This window comes from Solanum tuberosum, unplaced genomic scaffold (genome assembly GCF_000226075.1).
Source record: "Solanum tuberosum cultivar DM 1-3 516 R44 unplaced genomic scaffold, SolTub_3.0 scf00202, whole genome shotgun sequence".
In the NCBI taxonomy this organism is placed as follows: Eukaryota; Viridiplantae; Streptophyta; class Magnoliopsida; order Solanales; family Solanaceae; genus Solanum; species Solanum tuberosum.
The window spans coordinates 484606-499222 of NW_006239128.1; the positions used below are offsets into that span (position 1 = coordinate 484606).

A 14617-nucleotide genomic window follows, 5' to 3' on the forward strand; every position below is an offset into this window, starting at 1 on the left:
GGATTTATTAGGTACTCAAACAAATTATGAGAAATCAAATTTTGAATATAGAACTTGAAAGGCATTGGGCGGGTTGGACTATAACCTAATTTTTAGCTCATTTTAGCCCAACCTGCTTCAACACCCATAGCATTAAAACAGATCAAATAATCAATGACTCACTCATTTATTAACAAAACTCATTTTAACATTCTTAAATTAAGCCCAACCTATCCATATAACACCCTTACAACCTTAGTTGTGAAACTACGCCGCTTATTAATGATGAGTGGTAAATTGAAAGCAAACTAAACCTATTACATTAAAAAAGTAGATCATTGGGCTATGTTTTATTTTTTAACTTAACTATACAATTAAATGATATTGAAAATATTTTTCATCTCCTTTCAAGCCTTCAAAGTCCAAGCATAACGATGTAATTATCAGGGGCACACTCTACTACTAACGTCAATTTTCTAATTGTTTTCGTATTTCCTTACACTAAGTTGTGATCAAAATTAAATAATTTATGCTATTTCAACAAGCATTTAATAGGGAAAATAAAGTTTTAAAACCAAGATGACCCAATTGCTTACTTGCAATGCACAATTAATGTTGCAAATGTGGTCCTTCAATTTGTTGCTCACTTACTTTGAGTGAAAAAAGAAATTTACAAAGGATCAGATTGAATATATACTTCTACAAAAATGACATCTTTTTATAATTGAATTTCTTTTATATCCTTAGGATATGAATTTAAAGCCACGGAAATATGAGAATTTTTACTTAGAGACACAATATTAAAAGCTTAATTACTACTATTAGGAATGTTTGCACTTAATTACCTAAGTTGGTAAGATTTTTCAAACTAGATAATGCTAATTATATGGAAAAACTACAGAAAATGGCAAACTACATTTTATATTAAAATAATATAGATATAGTATGGATATATTTAACTAATAAATAGCAAATAACATTTCACACGCATAAAAAAATAAAATTCACTTTTCTCTATCCTAGTTCCACTTTTTCAGCCTTCATTCATTATCCCCAAATCACCTTCATTGGGGATAATGAATGAAGGCTGAAAAAGTGGAACTAGGAAAGAAAAAAGCGTGAAAAGTGGATTTTTTTTTATGCGTATGAAATGTTATTTGCTAATTAAATATATTCATAAAGTATACTATAGCTATATTATTTTAATATAAAGTGTAGTTTGCCATTTTCTATAGTTTTTCCTTATTTTTAGGGAAAATGCATAAGTACCTCCAACCTATGCCCGAAACCCCAGAGACACACTTATAATATACTAAGGTCCTATTACCCCCTTGAACTTATTTTATAAATAATTTTCTATCCCTTTTCGGCCTACGTGGCACTATCTAACCGGATAACTTGAAAAAATTGTCAACACGCGCTGGGCCCAGAAAATAGTACCACGTAGGCCGAAAAGGGATAGAAAATTATTTATAAAATAAGTTCCGAGGATAATAGGACCTTAGTATAGTATAAATGTATCTCTGAAATTTCGAACATAGGTTGGGGTACTTATGCATTTTCCCTTATTTTTACCTTACACAAAATAGTTGAAGAATTGTGGTCCAATATATTCATAAACCTCCAGTTCAGCTAAAGTTGTAACAGGCATATTAGAGTTGTGTCCACTAAATATTAATTCTATACGACTTAGATGAACATGCATGTTACAGTGCATTAATTACTTGCTGAATGAACTGAACAGGTATTTTCTTCATAATATTCTAAGGCCTCATATATTTACATTTAATCATTCAAATTTTAACTATCGTAATTGCCGTCCACCAACACTAACCACCATTTACAATCATTATCACAAACTACCACAATAACCATGAATCACCTTCTTTAGTCACCACGTGATAAATCGGCAACCACATTCATTATTCACGACCATTGTTAGCTATTACCATCATCCTTCACAACTATCAACCGCCATCACCAACTACTAGCATCAATCTCTACTCTCAATGACCATCACCACGAGCTACTAACACACCTCACCATTAGCCAACATTATCTTGACCGACATCTACAACCACCATTGCTAGCCATTACCTAATCTCTTCATTATTACCCCTACATAGAAACTGTGCCTGAAGGTGCCATGCTTATGATGGAGGGAACTAGGCCCTTGTAAAGAGAGAAGAAGGTCCCTCAGCGCGAATCATGCCACTGAAAGCACCAACTGAGCCTCCCAATGATGCTACATTCCAATCCTAATATAGAATATTGACATGTTCCAAGAAAAACATGATAGGATCATCGTTGAATGGTTAGAACTTGAGATAGTTCTTTGAATATAGCCATAAAGAAGAGAGCCAAAGACTAGTATTTTGCATACTACAGGACTCGCAAATATATAAAGGATAGAGCTCTATTACCCAACTCATCGAAATACTTAAACTGATCAAATTTAGCTTAAGTCATTACAGATAAACTGAATCATCAATAGCAATTCCCACAGCTTCTTCATTAGACAGTGTCCAGCAATTATGCTAGCGGCTTTTTAAAGATTTATTAAGCCCCCAGACCATATTCTCTAAACTTTGTTAGTTCTGCTGAGTCCATTCAAATCAGTGACATAGAGTCAAAGCAATCAGCATGACGATGTAGGAAAATCGAGAAACTTTTGTATGATTAAGCAGTAGGTGCCACTTAAAGAAAATAAGTTGTCAAGCTAAGCAGTCTGAAAATGTCAATGGGTAAAGTAAATTTTAAAAAACCAGTATCAACTTGCATTATTTTTCAAGCACACAATCTAGGCAATCTAAGAGCTAGTTTCACCATAGAACACACCATATAACACGACAAGAAAGATAAGTTCCGCGTCTAGAACCAACTTGCATAGCAACTTTAACTTCTCTCCTTTGATTTAGTAGTGCAGATACAGATACAAATATATATATATATATATATAACACAACAGAGTTCAACTTGTTATGCTTTTCAAAAAGAACTCAAGAAGCAAAAATACTGAAAAATGTTAAAATATCACTCACAATTCCATAGGCATGCAGAGCACAGTGGCTGCACTTCCTGCGGCAGCACCAGCAACAAATCTTTCGAGATTAGTTGCTTCCTCATTATCAGTTAATTAACGAAGATAGTCCCTTTATTTTTCATAAGAATAGAAGTTGATAGACTTAAACGGAGCTATGCGTAGAACATTGATATTATGGAACCAGCAACAGATACATATAGATATTATGGATTCATATAGCTGACCCCAACTAGTTGTGTCTAAGTTGATTGATACAAAAAGGTATTTCATATTGATTGATAGACAGCAATACAGAATCATACCAACAAAAGCGACGACTAGGCCTTTATCACAATATTCCTGTTCTGTTCTATTTAGTTCACCTCTTAAAATAGAATAATAATCAGTAATGCATTTAATCAACAAATTCAAGTACATATAAGAAGATAATTTAACAAAAGTGATCTCCTTTAAACAAAGAGGATTAACATACTAACCGCTCCTCGCGACAAAAGATTCAAATTTTTGGTTCTCGATTTGAAATATCAACTGTGCCAACGCGTTCATTTTCTGGTAAAATAGACCAATTTGGAGACTGCACTGCCCTTAACCACTTAAAATCATCTACATTCGACCAATTACCTGTCTCTTCACCAAGATTAGCTTCCTCAAGATCCTTCTCAATCCCTTCATACTTTAAGCAATACGGTGCAAACCTTACACCATCACTGTCCTCGATTATCGGCCTACTCCTCGCTCGAAGATAAAAATCACATCTTTTAGCTTGATGAATCCGAATCTGATGCGATGCCATAACAAACACACAATTTGTCACTTCTTCAATCAACACTGACCCAAAAACAGGTCCAACATATACCTTACAATCAATCAGTTTATGCACAAACAATGCCCTCACATTCCCCATTAATCTCACATCACAGCCCTTTAAATCCGATAAAACGAATTCCCTAATCTCTTCATCATTACCCCTACCGAATTCCTTCACTAATACCTCATTTTCTTTGCCCCTAAACCCTGGCGAATCCAAAACCATTAACACTGAATCCTTTGATTCCACATTTGGAACTTCTGATACGATGTCGTTTTGCGTTGTGATTTTCTTCGTTGATTTGTTTTTGAAAGAGAATTTCTTCCTTGGGATTACTTCGCCCGTAACCTGTTCAACTAATTGTTTTAGATCGGTTATAGTTTTGAGGCATGTACGGACTTCGTAGGATGGTAGGGAAAAGGAGTTTTCAGCGACGAGTTTTTCGAGATCTGCGATGGATATTGAGACGTCGTCGAGTTCGGATTTAAGAGTCGGGTTGGAATGCGGGTCGGGCGTTTGACGGATGCGAGAGAGTGTGGATTCAATGGAGTTTTTGGATTCGGAGAAACGAGAAAGAAAGGAACTTGTGGAGATGAACGTAGAGTTCGATTCTGAATTGGGTTTGCGAGCCAAACGTGATTGGTGTGAGTTCGAAAGGCGTTCGATCATCGCCGCATGCTTCCGTTGGAGAGCGGAATCCGACGCCTCGGCGGCGGCGGTGTTCGGGAGATTATCGTCTTCTTCCATAGATGAAGAAATTGCACAGTACTTTGCTCGGAGCTCCACTTGACTGAAAAGTTAAAATTATATAAGTCTAATGAACTGCTGGTTTAGAGTTTAGACAAATTGCAGTTTGGTCTCCCTAATATTTGGGAATTAGAGCTCTACACCCTTTTGGCGCTTAAAATATTAGGTGTTTAAAAATATAAATTCGAAACTTATAATCTCAAACTTGTCATAGGCGGAGTTAGGTAAGATGGAAGGGGCTCATTCGAACTTTTTTGAAACGAGAATAAGATTCAAATTTGGAAGTGTAATAAGTTGGAGAAAAATAACTTCCAGCCAAACTTTCTATAGGTTGGTTAAATGTAATTTTGCGATAAGGGATGTAATCAAATTTTACATCTACCTTTGTTGGAGGAGGGGGGTAGAGAAGCCATTTCCAATAGACCACTCGCGGCTCGAAAGCACCCAATCCAGAAAACGATTAATGGAAATAGAGTTGACGGGAATTTAAAATAAACATAGGCCAAAAGCGCCACCACGACCATTTCATTTGTCAGCCATACAGCAACTTTACAAAATGAGCACCTTCCCAGTCCGCAATTTTCAAGCACAAAATGCTTCTTTTTTTTCATCCCCAAGTTTAGTGTACATGCATTCTTATATCTTATATGTATGTCATAAATAAACCGCGAAAAAGAAGAAACAGAAAAACCATACAAGTTTCAGCTCGAGCCTTCAACTTCAGCTGGCAATCCAATATTTAGCATATACATCGGTCATCATCCCAATTGACGGGCTTGGTCCTTCCAAAAAGAGTTATCTAATTTCGTGTTCTGTTATCCAAAACCCACTTGAGCAGAACTACGTTGAGAATTTCTTTGGCTTGTGGCTAGGCTGGATAATTTGCCAGCTTTCTCTAGTCCACTTTTGATCCAAGCAATGTTGTTCAAATCTGTGGCCATAGAAGCTAACTCATGGCTGAGGAGAGGAGGATGTTCCTCGTAATCAACAAACTCGGGACCCAACAATGAACTTTTGGAGGTGCTCTTGGTGGTAGCTGCACAGCATCCATGGCCACACCCCTGAGGAACTATGGTTTCACCAGATACACCTTCAAGAAGTTTGCATATATCAAAGTCTGGTGAGAATGTGTGGATCAGAGGCCCCTGCATTGGCACTATTCTTGAAGTTACAGAAGGGTTATAAACATTAAATGCGCCAATTTTCTCAGTTGGATGAGAAGCAGGTGGATCACTGTTTCCCATAGATGTAGGACGACTTCTTTCAAAAGCGAAGTGTGGAGTTTTCTCAGGAATACCACACGTCCCATATATTTGATCTTTGTCTTCAGACTGGCTGGTCATGCACTCAGTACGACTAACTTCTTGCATTTCGAGGGGCTTAATTTGGTTAACATCTTCACGTGACATAGTTTCTTCAGATAATGCCCTGGCTTTGTAAATGCTACTATCATCTAACATCATGCTGCATACTGGTTTAACCCTCCATAGCCCTGCAAATCGACGCCTTAGTGTAGAGTTCCAGTGGTTCTTAATTGCATTGTCTGTTCTACCAGGGAGCAATTTTGCAATTGCGGCCCATTTATTTCCATGGACGGCATGCGCATTAATTATAATGTGGTCTTCTTCATCTGCAGCAAAGAAAGCTTTGATTAGGCTTCAGGGAAGAATATGGTCATGACTCATTAAAATAACATGGATTGAGGAGATTCTTAATGCAAATGATTACACTTGCTTCTACTAAATTAAACTAAATATGAATAGAAGTCCCAAAACCAAGATAATTTGACTATAAAACAAATTCACAGAAAGAAAAACTCGCAAGCATTATTTTAACTGTATAATCTACCGCCTTTTAAGGAAAATGCACTTGCTCAGTGGGACAGAACTGTGATGTGCTGCTGAAATGAAACATCACAATATTCATACTTCAGTGTAAAGTTTATGCATCAAATCAAGAGTTTAATGTAAAGTTCTAAGTTTCATTAAGCATTGCAAGACTAAAAGTAAAACAAACTACAAGAGCAGCTTTGGTTAATAAAAGTAATAAATAGACATCCATGAAAAGTAATACAAGCTACATGAATGACGAGCAGCTTTGGTCACTAAAAATGATAATACAATTATGCCTAGATATATCCATTTGTACTCTTTGCATCACCAAGCACTCGTTAAATGAGCAAATCATGCATCATCACGTAACTCCGCCAGTGGGAGCTTGCTCCTTTGCCGGCCCTAAATCTTGATAAAGAGAGAAGGTGAATGAACATCATAAAACTAGTCATTTTACGATGAATCCTCCTTCCTCACAATACAAAATATATAGTGAGAACGATGCAAAATAAATAGCGAAGGATTCACATAGCGAACACCACAACTGACTTGGGATTAAAGTTTAGTATGTTCTATGCATCACCTATGTCGTCATCTGGCCACTTAAATAGCTACTAGACCATCCTCATATCTTCTTGCCGTTCAACAATGTAGTGGTTCCATCCATGCACAGAGCAACTAGCAATAGCAAGAACTACCATGCAAAGAACAACTCAGCAAAAGGACATTTTTAGATGCTTTAGAAAATTATTAACAAAGAAGATTATCTCTAACATTGTCAGTGGCAGACTAGGTAGAAACCACATTTCCATTAACCTTCAGCAAATGGTAACACCAAAGTGACACAAGGTGAACTGTGAACTTCACTAAAGTTGATGCCTAAAGCTAAGTGCAACTAGAGACAAGTATATTTCATGTTTCCAAATTGCATGTTCATCTTGTAGAAAGAGGTAGAGACAGAGTAAGCAATTACTCTTGACAACATTTGATAAAGAAGCAATCTCAGCTAGAACAAATTCTTCCTCATCATGAAAAGAAATTGTTAATCATTTGCAAGCATTAGCAAGGTATGTTCACTTGAAGCAAATAACTCTTAAGGGAGGGAGTGAAGGGAGCTATGTCTGAGTTAAACTTGGAGATTGAAGACCTATTGTCTCTCGGGCATAGACACAAGTAACAAAGCAACTATAGGCCAATCTAAAATAACATATTCACCAGATGGCAAAGAAACCTAAATTGCACATAGTTAGACCTCGTGCACCATTCGTCAAGATTTTATTTCATTTACATTTATAATTACCATTCAATGATTTTTATACAGGGGATTCTAACAAATTGGGTGCTGAACATCTCTAATGACTCGAACATGACACTATATTACTTGGGTAATCTTTGCCGAGGACACAAGCATGCATCAGTAAACCACTGTAAGAAATCAGACTTTATAGTACTAGTCCTATACTAAGGAGGCACTAAATCTCGAAATTCTAGAATGCAACACTAAGCTACCAGAGGGGCTATCAGCCAAGGAGACGCCCGCAGTCGACACACATGTTTTTTTCTCTCTCTCAGGTTTGTGTGTTTGTAAAGGGAGGGCGTAGGGCATGTGAAATAGAAAACTTATATTGCTCGGACATCTTTCAAAAAGTATGCATTTTTGGAGGATCCAACACAGGTGCAGCAACATTTTCGGAGACTCTAAGCAACATAGATAAGAAAACACAGAAATATACCAAAGCAGAAGAATAAGTATATTCAATTGAAACTCAAATATATAAACACAATCCAATATAAGCACCAAAAAACCTCCCTTTTGCTAGCAAAAAATGTGCCCTAATAAAAGCCATCGAACAAAAAATTCAAAAATCCAAAAGCACTTCAAAACAAAAAAGGATAAAATAACAGCATATTATGTATCTATACAAAACTAAACAAACTCAATAGAAAGCTAAACCAAAAGAAAGCCGAAGGTTTTACCAGTAAAAGGCTTGCGTTTAAGCACCGGATCAAGCTGATTACACCACCGAAGTCGGCACGATTTCCCAGAACGACCTGCAATCCCTTGCGCTATCATACTCCAATTCCTTGCACCGAACTTATTAACAAGTTCAGTCAGTATTCCATCTTCCTCCGGCGACCAGGGCTCTTTGACTCTTCCACTACTAACTGTACTTCCTCTTCCTCCGTGCAACATCGCATCACCGGCATCAACCAAAGTACATCCTCCGTCGCCGCCATCGCCGTCGCCGGCGGCGGCGTAACCGTTCTGCTCCGTCTTTTCATTCATCTTCTCTGCTTATTGTTATCAGGTCTTTTTCGGTTTGTATAGACAACAGTGCCTTTTTAACTGAAAAAGTTGTTCACATAAATTACGATTTTGTAAAATTCTTTATTTTAAATGACTTTGATATCCTCTTTTTAGTTTAGGTATATACTTCATTACTACGACGTCGTATTTCGTCATGTGTAGTAGGGGTATAATTGTAACATCACAAAGTCGGCTCTTTGAACTGCCTTGGTAACCACCTCATTTGGTTAATATTACTTCTAGTCCTTCATTTATCACTAAATGGTAATTTTTGTCCCTGTAATATTTTCTAAAGCATATATAACTTCGATTAATTGAAATGTACACTTTTGATCCTTTTACTTGTGAATGTTCGTCTCACCACTTAATTAATTACTCGTGTTTTATGTTAAGTTTGTAGTGTTACTTTATATTTAATGGTAATATAGTTCTAGATATAATTCTAACCAACTTAGTTTAATTGATTTTTAAAATATTGAAATCCAATAAAATAAAAAAGACGGGTTAGTTTGATTTTTTTTTTTATAACTAATTGATAATAATAATAATAAAACAACATAGACATAAAATAACAATTTCAAATGAGTATTAGAATTCAACAAATTACTTTTTACTATTAAAATTACATGTTTAAATTTCATAACTATAGAGATTCATTCACTCCACATGTCTAACAATTACGTAATTAATATACAACTTTAAATACAATGAACAATGAAAAAATCACCACATCACATATTCACAATTAGATAATACATTATAATTATTTATGAAAAAAAGTAATACATTATCATATATGCTTTTAGGGTTGTTCATGGTTATGGTTAAAAAATCAAACCGAACCGCAATCTGAACCAAATCGATTAAAAAAACCGATATTTGATTGGGTTTGGTTAGGTTTGGTTTAAAATTTTGAAAACCGATATTATTTGGTTTGGTTTTGGTTTTACTAAAAAAATCGCAAAAATAATCAAACCAAACCGATAAATTAGATATATAAATTTTATAATTATTTATATATTATTCATAAAATATTGAATTTTTATTAACTTAAGTCTTTAACTTTACAATTTCCTCAAGCTCAACACTTTAGCCCAACTATAATAATCTTAAGTCCAAGTCCATTAAAATCCATTTTAGTCTTTACCTACCCTACTTCACATAAAATAGTCACACTTTCTCTTAATTGAAACACTTTGTTCGTGTAATGATAACTCTAGTATTGCTTAATTGCTTAATTGAACCGAAAATAGCTTTTATGTGGATTGTTCATGTGCTAGATGTTTGTGTCTATTGACGTAAGTCCTAAAAAAATTACTATAACTTTCAAACCGGATAAACCAGAAAAACTAAGCCAAACCGAATCAAATCGACAATAACCAAACGGACGGTTATTTTTTTTCATTTGGTTTTAGAAATTTAAAAAATCGACTAGATTGATTTGGTTTTGATTTTAATCAATAACCGATCCAAATCGAACCACGAACACTCCTATATGCTTTGCTGCCAAAAGAAAGAAAATAAATGTCCAGAAAAAGCATTTTTGTCTTTTGAGATAATTGGAAACCTACCACTTATAAACACATGTCATGTTTAAGAATGCTATATATGATCCCAACTTTGACAACTCTTGCCCCATATTATTGAATTAGTACTTTAGTAATAACAACGTAACACATGAAAAAAAGTTTATGAGTACTTGAGTTTATTGTATGTATACCTTTTATTTACTATTTGACTTATAGGAGCTCCAAGCATCACATACGAAGATTAAAATTTCAAAGTTATGAATGATCGCAAAAGAGAGCTCCAAATAATTAAAAGAGGGAAAGCTATGAGTGCTATTCAATACTTATCTTTTCTTTTTTTCTAATTGCCTATGTAAATCTATTAAATATAATGGAAGTCAATAGGTGCTTGACTTTTATATATATAATGTGTAAAATGTGTATATATAAATAATGTGTGCATACATTATTTATATAGTATATATAGTATTTATGGTTAATGGAGAGGCGATTGTATCTTCAATGTATAATCTATACTCGGTGAGTATACATCGAATATCTAATAAATATATACATTATATACAATAATGGTGGGGGAAAGAAAGTGTATAATAAGTGTATACAATGAGTGATCGATTTTGTAACGATGAAGAGGAAAGTAGAAATGGTGGATCCTAGCGCGATAATTATATTATTTTTCGATCTTGACGGCTAGGAAAGTAGGAGCAATATTGATCTGATTTTTTTAGTTAGTACATGTTATTATTTTATGGCTAAAAGTAGTGAGTTTGGAAATTTTGTTACTTTTTGGTCGAATGACTAATTATGTAACAGATTCGTATCTAGTGTTTATATCAAAGACTCAAGTCAAATACGGCAAGATATAAAATAGGTGAAACAAAGGCTTATTGAAAATTTCTTTTCAATCAAACATGAAAAGAATAGAAACTATTTTCAATTTCTATAGAAAATTGAAAGAAATTTTTGGAAGTATTGAAGAAGTTTTGGGTAAAACCAATATTAATGTGCTAACGTGCTTAACACCTTTTTTAAATATTGAATACGTTATAAGTATATACTTTTCAAGATCAACCTTTTTATTTTATTTTACAAGTATAAACCTTCAAGGTATACCTAGATATTAGAATAGGACAGGTAGGAAATTATAGTCACTCCATGAATAAGTCCAATGGAAGATGAACAAGTGTAAAAAGTAATAATAATATTCCTTGCCTGTGTGCCACTTTTCGTTTTTCGATATTCAAATTATGTAAATTTTAATTAATATTTCAAAATATATTTTTTCATCATATTAATATGAAAAGAACTGCAATTTATAAGCAGTACTTTTCTTATAGTTTTATAATATCAAAATTTGATTTTAAATTATTTAGTTGATCTAATCTAATTTAGCTGTAAAGTTAAAGTCAATTGACTCTCACAAAAATGAAAAAATGACACATGAGTTGAAACGGAAGATTTTTTTTTTCACCTACGCAATACAATAGGAAAACCTTCAAATCTATGCATGAAAACCAAAATAATTATTCATGAAACATTTCATTGTCTTGTACATATGAAGCCCATATCATCAATTTCTTATATATTAGTCTTTATGTATAAAAATAATAATCTCTTATAAAAAGATTATAAAGCTTAAAAAATGTAAATAATCAACAAAATCAATTTTCACGTATATTATATACATATTTTGTATAAGTATAAACTATTTATATACTTTATATATTTTATAAACTAGTTAGTCGAAGTTTTTAGAATTGTAATTATTCTATAAGTATTTAATTAGAGAGTATCATCCATAGGAAGATCACTATGAGATTTGCAGAATAAAATCCTCTCTTCAAATTTCTTAACTACAAAATGAAATCCTTGTAGATATGTTGTGGGTTGGCATATATTGATATTTACAGATGGATAAGTTTATAATATTCATCCTTATCATTGCAAAAATATTATATTATTATAGCCAAAAAAATAAAATAAGATGAAACAGTAGTTCCACTTAGGAGTGTATATATATGCATTTGGAATAATTTTTTTAAAATAAAATAAAAATTCAATCAAATTATGTTCAACCACTTATTACAAGTACAAATAAGGTAGTTAGATAGGTTTATAAGCTGGTCAAATTAATTTATATGTATAGTTTGATTTATTTATATATATGGTAAATATTCGAAGTTATAAAATCAAACAAAAAGTATAAATTAATCATTCTCAATTTATAATTTTTTAGCTAATAAATTTAACTTGACCAATATTTTTATTATTTTATCCTTCATATTTTTTTTCTAATTCTCGAATGCCTTATAAATATACTTTTAAGTTAATTATTTTTTTGAAAATAAATTAAGTGTATGTTAGTCATTTTATCCAAAGAACAATTTATCAATATATTTTTTACCAAACACATCATGTGTTTATTATAAATTTTAACTTTTTTATCCAATTAAATAACTACACACCTAAAAATATTTATCAACATATAATACTTATCGATCTATTTACGATCAGCTGACCCAAGTTGACTCAAAATATTGTTTTTGTCCCTTTCCTATTTCAAGTCTTGGGCATAGCTTCAAGGGTAATTTCTTTGATTCACACTCCTATGGTGTCATTGCTTTTAAGCAAACAAAATCACCTTTTTTTTCTTTTTCTGTTTCAAATATCCTTCTACTTTGCTTGAGAATACTAAACAAATTAAAGGCTTAGCTACACTTACTTCAAAATAAATATGATTTTTGTTTTAAAAAAAGTATTTTATTTATTTTATCTGGACCATTGAATCAGAGCGAAACTAGAATTCTATTGTTACAAGTTCGATAGAACCAATAATTTTAATCAAAATTCTATATTTATAGTTAATTCCGAACCTAGTAAGCTTAAAATTCTAAAACTCAGAACACATAATTTCAAAATTCTAAATTCGCTTTTTCATTCAATTATTTTGTTTTAGGTTGGATACTAAGGGAGAGAAGAGAACACAAGGAAAAAGTACAATATTTTTTAAACCACAAGTTTTAAATTTTATTATTATTATTTAAATTCTATATTCAGTCAAATATCATAATATAATATAAATTGAAGTGGATGGATATATTGATTTCTTCTCCCCCAATAATTTTTCATTTTGTCCCCTTTGAATTTTTTCCTTCATTTCTTACCTTTTTATGCAAGAATAGGCTTTATATATTGTCTTTCAATTTAGGTAAGAAAGTGAAACTACACCCATAGTATAGGCCAAAAAAAGGAAATATGTCACTTCATGTTATGGTAAAATATCTAACTTTTGAAACACTAGTTTTCTTTGCAAGTGAAGTGAAATTGAGTACATTAAGTGAACTTGGCAAACACTTTGTTCTCATTGAAGAAACTACTTGAACAAGAAACTTTAGTTAATCTTGGGTTGTCTAAGAATTTATGAACTTGGATTATTACTTATAAGTTACTTATATATAGTATTATAGTTTAAACTATTTTAGTATGTTAAAAGTAAGGCTTAATACATAGTCAATTTCTTAAAGTGTCAATAAATTTTATTTTGATACTCGAAATATGGGTTGTTCGAATTAAATATCAGATCACATGGTAAAGTGTATTTTTACCAAGACACTTTTGTTTCAAATTTTGAAAAGATGTTTGTTTGCACATGTTTTCAAGTGGCCATATTAGCTAGTTGTTAATTAATGAAGTTATATCTATTGATTTTAGTTAGATGAACTATTAAAGGTCACTCAATTATTATTAGAAATCGAGGTAAAAAAAATTGTGCTATAAAATATAATTTTTGCACTCATTTCTCATCAAATTAGCTCATTAGGAAAACACATGTTGAGAAACAAATTTTCGCTAAGAAAATTTCCTGTGAAACACCATTATTTGTTCTTTCCTCATCAGTTCAATTGATATATCTGTGAAAATAATCGGTGAATATTTTCGATCTATCAATTACAATCAGATAGTCTTATTATTCCGTTAAGGTCTCAAAAGTTTGGGTGCTTAGAATAAAGACTTTATTAGCACCCTTTTAATTAGATATTGAAAGACAATTATTATTATTATTATTTTTGTTTATAATAAAATATAACAATATGAATTTATTGATTCTAATTAATTCCAAGTAGTTGGTGATAAATCTAATTTTTATTAATGTAAATCTCTACAAATCCTGTTAGTGTTGGCAATTACTAAAATGGATTGGATTCGTGTGTGAACGTGCATGACATGATTGAGGTCTTTTTTTAAGTCAATTTAAGTACCATAGTCTATAATAATTTTAATAGAGACGAATACAAAATATTAATACCAGATTCATCTAAATCGTAAAATATAAATTTATAAATGAAAATTACAATAAATAACAAATATAAA

General features: G+C 32.4%; 2 protein-coding genes across 2 annotated transcripts; both read right to left on the reverse strand.

Moving 5' to 3' along the window:
• Window positions 1–1711: 1711 nt before the first annotated feature.
• Window positions 1712–4697, reverse strand: LOC102590682 (tubulin-folding cofactor C). The gene is made up of 2 exons (XM_006355614.2): window positions 3499–4697; window positions 1712–2707 (listed from the first exon to the last, which is right to left on the reverse strand). Exon 1 carries the CDS (start codon window positions 4575–4577, stop codon window positions 3519–3521), a length of 1059 nt encoding a protein of 352 aa, XP_006355676.1. The 5' UTR covers window positions 4578–4697; the 3' UTR covers window positions 1712–2707; window positions 3499–3518.
• Window positions 4698–5062: 365 nt separating this feature from the next.
• Window positions 5063–8712, reverse strand: LOC102591034 (myb-related protein B). The gene is made up of 2 exons (XM_006355615.2): window positions 8387–8712; window positions 5063–6207 (listed from the first exon to the last, which is right to left on the reverse strand). The coding sequence occupies exons 1-2, from the start codon at window positions 8694–8696 to the stop codon at window positions 5393–5395; spliced, it is 1125 nt and encodes a 374-aa protein (XP_006355677.1). The 5' UTR covers window positions 8697–8712; the 3' UTR covers window positions 5063–5392.
• Between the last annotated feature and the right edge of the window lie 5905 nt (window positions 8713–14617).

Coding starts and splice junctions, on each gene's coding strand:
- LOC102591034 (XM_006355615.2), bottom strand. CDS start 8,696: ATGAATGAAAAGACGGAGCAGAACGGTTACGCCGCCGCCGGCGACGGC. Junction 6,208..8,386: donor TAAACGCAAGCCTTTTACTG/GTAAAACCTTCG, acceptor TCTTTGCTGCAG/ATGAAGAAGACCACATTATA.
- LOC102590682 (XM_006355614.2), bottom strand. CDS start 4,577: ATGGAAGAAGACGATAATCTCCCGAACACCGCCGCCGCCGAGGCGTCG.